We start from the raw sequence: 7,500 nt of genomic DNA on the forward strand, positions 1-7,500 counted from the left end.
AGCGGAAGAATGAGTTTGGATGCAGTTCAGTACTACTTATTCTGCCAAGTTCAAGAGAGAGAAAAAAATAATAAAATAATCATTTAAGTTTCCCAGAATTGTTTTTGACTTGCTGCAGTTGAACTTTTTTCCTCAATCCCAAATTGACTTTCTAAATGATATTCTCTGTTTGTCTTTTTCTTCTAAAGCTCCCGCTAAACACTAGACAAAAGTCTCCCTCCAGAATTCACCCATTCACAGCTTGCAGGATCCACTCACCCCCATCACAGACATATTTAACCCTGTGATGGAAACAGTGGAAGCGGAAAACATGCTAACAGCAGTTCGTGATGGTGTAGTAGATGAGGTGGAAGCGGCCATCACCATGGCTATCAATAACGCAATAGAAGCAGGGAGAGAAGAAAGAGGTGCCATGGCAGTTGGTGACGATCAAATTGAAGAAACAAATGCCACAGTGGTGACAAATGGTGATTCTGCAGAAATGTTAATCAGTGGGACACAGATACCATTTGATGGGGCTGCAATGATGCCAAGCAGTGGTGCAACACAAATACTAATTGATAGAGACATGGAATTGCCGAGCAATAATGCCACAGCTACACCAACCATCGCTGCTACAGCCATGCCAGCTGGTGGTGCCACAGCGATGCCAGTTGATGAAGATATGGAACTGTTGAGCAATAGTGTCACACCTACACCAATCACCGCTGCAACTTCCATGCCAGCTGGTGGTGCCACAGCCATGCCAGTTGATGAAGATATGGAATTGCTGAGCAATAGTGCCATAGCTACACCAACCACAGCTGCTACAGCTGGAGGTGCCACGGCGATGCCAGTTGATGGAGATATGGAATTGCTGAGCAACAGTGCCACAGCTGCACCAACCTCCGGTGCTACAGCAATGATGTTCACTATTGGCATGGACTATGAACCTTCAGCCCCTGATGTGGACTTGTGCAAGGTCTGTGGGCAGCGTCACTTGCTGGATGAGAACCATGAGTACAACTACAAAGACGAGGTGGATGATGAGCTCACATGCCACATTTGCCTACAGCCCCTAATCTCACCACTGGACACACCATGTGGACATACCTACTGCCAGGAATGCCTGACCAACTTCCTGGTGGAGAGTGATTTCTGCCCAGTGGACCGTGTGCCCATCCTCCTGCAGAACTGCCGCAAATCCAACGTCCTTGTGCACAAGCTGCTGGACAAGCTTACCGTGTTCTGCCCGTTCAGTGACCACTGTTCAGAGACCATGGCCAGGGGAGAGCTGCAGGGACACCTCCTGAGCAGGTGAGTGCTACAGAACAAGCCAGTTCTTTTTAAAAGAATATACTGCAAAATCACCGCTTCATTAGCATGTTTAAAAGTTAATAGATTCTTTCTGGTCTCACTTTGTTGTGCTTGTGTTGTTAGCTTGCGCCTTGCCCCAGGGCTTGGGATAAAAATTAATTGCTTTTTTTTTTTGGTTTCATGCACTAATGGAAACTTTCCCCTGGTTTTAAATTCCAATAAGGAAACATAATTGACTTTCTCCATCCAAACAGATCCCTTTTCATGCTCATGCTCTTTCTATCCTTCTCTACTTCCTCATCCCTCCTTCGGAAAAAGGTTCTGTAATTATGCCGTGTTGTCACCTTGATTCTTCTGTTTCTGTTTCTCTCTTCTCCTTCTCTGTGGTGGTGGGGTACATCTCGATCATCCGTGGGGGTCCAAAGTTGCACGCCAACACGTTCCAGTAATGCGTACGGATGGCAAGGCCGAGGGACCTGCCGTGGAGATGCAAGCTAGAAAAATACTATCCGTGTAAGAATGCTTCCTCTTGCATTTCCCTCTTTTTGTTTTTTTCATGCGGCTACAGTGTGATGAAAACATCCTCAGTGTCAGAACCTGTCTTGTCATGGTGATGTCATGATGAACGCTCAGTAGAAGCCTTGCATCGCTTCCATGTTAATGCCCGCTTTGTGCTTTTAACCTGTTGAAACTTGCTAGTGTCCTCAGTGACCGTGTATGTGTGCTTTACTTGGATGGAAAGATTTGCTATGTGTTTGTCTTGCAGGGGGATGTGGTAGCTTAGTGGTTAAGGTGTTGGACCACAGATTGGAAGGTTGTGAGTTCAAATCCCAGCTCCACCAAGCACCCACCCCTTGAGCAAGGCCCTTAACCCTGAATTTCTCAGTTGTTTAAAATGAGATAAAGAATGTAAGCTGCTGTAAATGTAGTTCCTTTAAGGGTATTTTCCTACAGAAAAATGATTTTTGATTTCATTTTGTGAGATCAGACAATAAGTGAACACCTGGCTGTAATGCTAGTGTATGTTCTGGATGTACAAATACACATTGTTGACCTGAGCTTGAATAAATCGCGTCCCCGGCTGAAGCCATACACAGTCGCATGACACAAAGAAAGGAAACGGATAATACGTGCATCAATTGAGAGGTGAACTGTAATAGCTGTGTGTGTGTGTGTGTGTGATTGTGTGTGAGAGCAATTCACTTAATGTACTTTTGCCCCTGCCCTTACTCCTGCCCCTGCGTAACACACAGTCAGACCTGGAGACACGTTAATAGCCAATACAAGTAAAAGAGGTTAAGAGAATGTAAACGCAGGGATATGATAATGATCCTGCTTATTGCATTATATAATGTGTGTGTGTGTTGTTTTACCTGTCCCTTATTAATGTATCCTTACATTAAATTAGGCTAAATCTGTTTCTAAGCTTCTAAATAGCCCTTCTATCTGAGCCCTGGGCTTTAGGGATGAAACAGATAGACACAAAGAGATCAGAGTGAAGGATGAAAAGGTTTTGTTTCTGAAGGACCAACCAATGAGTATATGGACTCTACTTCAGTGTGTTCAGTGTAGCACGTTCTGACAGAATAAAACATCAGAACTGATAGATTGGTTATGTGTAGGTTTTAAAAAACGTCCTTCTCGCACCTCGGAGAGAACGAGGTCCGTAATTCATGCAGCAGCGGATCGTTCTTTGGTGAGAGAAAAGAAACAAAACGAGAAGCGAGTCATTGCATCACTTTCGGTCTTTTCTCTCACCATAGAATACAAAACAAAGCTCTCCATAGATCCATGTCATTAACGCCATTATCCTTTATTTTCTCTTTACTCTGAGGTGGTTTAGTGATGAGCAGGTTACTCTCACACCGCCAGGGATGGGGTTTGAGTCCCGTCTCCTCCCTCTGTATGTCGAGTTGTTCTCCCCGTGCTTCAGGGGTTTCCTCCATGTGCTCCGGTTTCCTCCTCCAGTCCAAAGACATGTTGCTTTAGGCTGACTGGCATCTCTAAATCACACATCTGAGTGCCCAGTGATAAACTGGTACACCGTCCAACGTGTCCCTCAGCTTGAGTCCAGAGTCCCTGGGATAGACTCCAGGTACCTTGTGACCCAGTGTAGGATTAAACGCTACAGAAAATGGGATGGATAGATGGATGTATATTACTGTGCTAACTATCAATTTTTTTTTATTTTGGATAGTGTACAAAATTTAGAAATGATTAATGACATGGTGAAAAAAAAAACCTTACTCTGTGTAATTTTTTTGTAACGTGAGCTTTATTCATTTTCTAAGCTAGCACTATTGGTAATTTTATTTTTATTTTTTTTTATTTATTTATTTTTTCTACACCAATATTATTAGAATTTCAATTCGCTTGAACACCAAATCTTGACATTTAAATTATTAAATTAAAATAAAAAAAATTTCAAGATTGGAAAAGCCCAAAAAATATATTTTTTTTGTAACTCTAAATGACTCAAATCCAACAAAATAAATAATAAAATGTAAAAGAAAACAGTAGCCCCACCTTTCCCTCTTCTCTTATTTATTTATTTATTTATTTATTTATTTATTTTTTATTTATTTATCTATCTATCTTTTTTCTTTTGTCCATTCATAAAACAGCTCTCTGTATGAAAATGAATAAATAGATTTATTGAGCTAGATTTATTGAGCTCGTTATCTCTCAAGTGTGTGTGTGTTGTGGTTAGTGGATGGAAGGTCTGACCCTCTAACCTGTCCCTGTGCATCCTGTTTACACACACCATCACACCATCACACGCAACCAACAGGGCTGACTGAAGCATTTACTTGAAGGCAGGGGGGTGGCTTTAAACACACAACACACGCTCCAGTCTACAGGCTGAGCAGAAGGACAGATGGGACCATCCCATGCGTGGAGTCACCCCCCTCTGATAGGCTGAGATGGTTTGCTCCAGCTCTCTCTCTCTCTGTGGAGCGTGCTGCAGTATAAGTCAGGGGCTGTGCTGGCAAAGACACATACAACACTCTCTCTCTCTCTCTCTCTCTCTCGCTCTCTCTCTCTCTCACACACACACACACACACACACACACACACACACACACACACATCAGCAAGCACAAGTGCAAATCCTCTTACTCTTGGAAGATGCCAGACCAGATTAGACAGACATCGCAACCAAGAAGCGTGCTGACTGTGAACTAACAATCTGCCTCCTCTCCTCTCCTCATCCCTCTTTTTGTTTTCTTCTTCTTCTTCTTCTTCTTCTTTTCCTCCACCACAGCTGCTGATACTTCTGCTTCTCCTCCTCCCTTCCTTCTTCTCCATCCGGTTCACTCTGGGGCTCAGAGGGCTGTCACACATCGCTGCGGTGATGGCTGAGAAATAGGGGCAAAAGAGAGGAAAAAGAGAAGCAGAGAAGGGGGGCAAAAAGAGGAAAGGGGGAAAGGGTACATCTCTGCACCTGAGCAGAGAAAAAGAAGCGAACGGAAGGGAAGAGAAGGAAGGAGAGAGGGGTGGGGGGTGGGGGGCTTTCAGTCTGAGCAGGCTGGAAGAGGGAGAGAGGTGGAAATCTGCACTTGTCCCAGAGAAAGAGAGAGAGAGAGAGACAGAAGGAAAGAAGGATAGAGGGAGCGAGGGTGCATTATGAAGGCTCTGCTGCTGTTGGTGCTGCCGTGGCTCAGTCCGGCCAACTACACCGACAATGTGGGCAACCTGCATATCCTCTACTCAGAGCTGTGAGTATCAAACACACACTGAACATCCCATCCCATCCCACTGCAGAGTGTGTGTGTGTGTGTGTGTGTTTGTGTGCGTGCGTGCATTCCCCACCTCAAGCCATGTCTACAGCTCTCCCAGATGTATTCAGGACAAGGTGTAGTCTACACTATCATGTCTGTGTGTGTGTGTGTGTGTGTGTGTGTGTGTGTGTGTTTTATCCACAATCAACAAACCTTGATCACCCAAACACTAAACTCGGTGCACTGTGTGAATCTCTGCATACTGTGTATTGATTGTGTGTGCATGTGTGTATGTGTGTGTGTGTGTGTGTGTGTTTTGTAACTAATAGAGACATACAACAATTACAATGCAATATACATACAGCAATTATGGTGAAGGTGATGATACTCGAGCTGTGGATATCAGTTACGGTGGGAAGGTTGCCAGATTGTGTTTTTTTCTGCTTCACAGAGCAGACCGAAACACTGCAGCATGGCAGGATGGATGAACGGCTGTGTTTGTGTGTTTGTGTGTGTGTGTGTGTGTGTGTGTGTGTGTGTGAGGGTCCGTTCTTTTAATAGGATAGTACCTAGATAAAATTGTTAAATTTGAGTTTTGTTTGTCATTCTGTAAAAACACTGACACACACACACACACACACACATATAAACACAGGATGTAGTGCAGAGAGGCGAACACATTACTAACTGCTACAAATCAGAATAATACTAACACTTGAGGGTTGTAAAACATAATATGACACTTCAAGAGAACACACACACACACACACAGAGCTCTTGTGCCTCTTCGTTAGCCCTTTGTTATCCCCAGTTATGTGTGTAGACACCCAAAAAAAAACACATAGGTTGCTTCAGTCTTTTGGTTTTAATGGAGAAATAAAGACAGACAAGCAGAGGATAAACAAAGAGGAAAGGAGAGAAGAACAGATGAGATGAGAGGAGAAGAGATTAGGGAAGGAGAGAGGGATGAAGGGAGAAGGATAGAGAAAATGAGAGGAGACAGACACTGTTTGGTCAACTTGATTGTGTCTTAGCTGCTTAGTCTTCACTTTCAACACTATATATTGCTCACTCTCTCTCTCTCTCTCTCTCTCTCTCCATTCTTGCACAGATTATGTGAGTCAGATTGTTGTGTTTGTGTGGTTTGATGAGGAATTTTTTTCCACTTTTTCCCCCAGTGTCAGCGATTGAATCTTGTTGTGTTTGACATCTAGCTTTTGCTGATTAAGACAAAGAGAGAGAGAGAGAGAACGAAAGTAAGAAAGAGAGAGAATGACAGAATGAGGTGGGAAAGAGAGAATGAGAGACGGAGGAGTGTGTAGATGGTGTTTTATTTGGCTGGCTGGAGAACTGTGGCAGTCATTCATCTTCATCCAGCAGACTGACAGAGTGACAGAGTCTCTCTCTCTCTCTCTCTCTCTCTCTACCTTCTTTCTGAAGGGGAAATTGTCACACACCCTTATTTTCCATAGTGCACAAGTCAACTTTTAAAGAAGATGTTCGTCTTTACTGATCTTGTTCTGCTTAATATGAAGAGCAGACCCAACCTCTCATTCTGAATCAATCCCAACACACACCATAAACAGTGTGTGTACAGTGTGTGTACAGTTCAGTGTGTGTCCATCAGTCCTGCTTTGGCATGCAGACGTTTATCTGATCTCCTGCTCATCTTATTCATTTGTAGTTGTTGTTGTTGTTGTTGTTGTTGTTGTTGTATGTGACACAATATCCTTTCACTAGTTCAAAGCAGATCTTTTAGTCCTCACACGTGGAGATAAACCCTCTGAAAGCGTGTGTGTCCTAGCCAGGGGGAGGGCTGCAGTGGTGAAAAATCAAAACACACCATTATGAAAGGGATTACTATTGAACTGAACAAAGTTTAGACCTTTACCTTAGCCCTAAAAATATATATTATGATCATTTTATTAAATTGTGAGTCTAGACATAATACACTATACAGATCAGATAAATAACCAGGATATTATTGTATAAGGGGGTTAGCATGTTTGCCTCAGACCTCCGGGGTGGGGGGTTTGATTCCTATCTGTGTGTGTATACGTGTGTGTGTGTGTGTGTGTGTGCGGAGTTTACATATTCTCCCTGTGCTTTCCGGTTTCCTCCCCCAGTCTAAAGACATGTATTTTAGGCTGATTGGAATCAATAAATTGTCTGTAGTGTGTGTGTGTGTGTGTGTGTGTGTGTGTATGATTGTTCCCTGTGATAAGGGTGTACCTTGCCCCGAGTCCTCTGGGATAGACTCCAGGTTCTCCAGGATCATGTTTATTATAAACACTACAGAAAATGTAAAGATGTATGGATGATGTTTATATTTTGTAGAATTGTTATTGAAATCCTGATCTAAGAGATCAATCAACCCCCCCAAAAAAACAGGATGAATTTGAGAAGAGGTGACCAAGTTTTACATGGGATTGGGAATTCTTTTGTCATATTTCATCTGGAAGTTTTCTTCTCCGAATTCCCG

The 7,500-nt window shown here is 43.1% G+C and overlaps 1 protein-coding gene across 4 annotated transcripts in view; it reads left to right on the top strand.

Moving 5' to 3' along the window:
* Positions 1 to 7,500, top strand: part of lnx1 (ligand of numb-protein X 1) — a 43,481-nt gene that overhangs the window by 5,156 nt on the left and 30,825 nt on the right. For 2 of the 4 annotated variants that reach the window (XM_058379483.1, XM_058379484.1), the window contains exon 2: positions 189 to 1,296. In XM_058379483.1, coding sequence (XP_058235466.1) covers positions 287 to 1,296 — 1,010 coding nt within the window. In that variant the 5' untranslated portion in view covers positions 189 to 286. Of the gene's footprint in view, positions 1 to 188; positions 1,297 to 4,836; positions 5,016 to 7,500 lie in introns of those variants that run through there. The other 2 variants (XM_058379485.1, XM_058379486.1) reach the window with 1 other exon arrangement.

The sequence above is a fragment of the Hemibagrus wyckioides genome, linkage group LG25 (genome assembly GCF_019097595.1).
Source record: "Hemibagrus wyckioides isolate EC202008001 linkage group LG25, SWU_Hwy_1.0, whole genome shotgun sequence".
In the NCBI taxonomy this organism is placed as follows: domain Eukaryota; kingdom Metazoa; phylum Chordata; class Actinopteri; order Siluriformes; family Bagridae; genus Hemibagrus; species Hemibagrus wyckioides.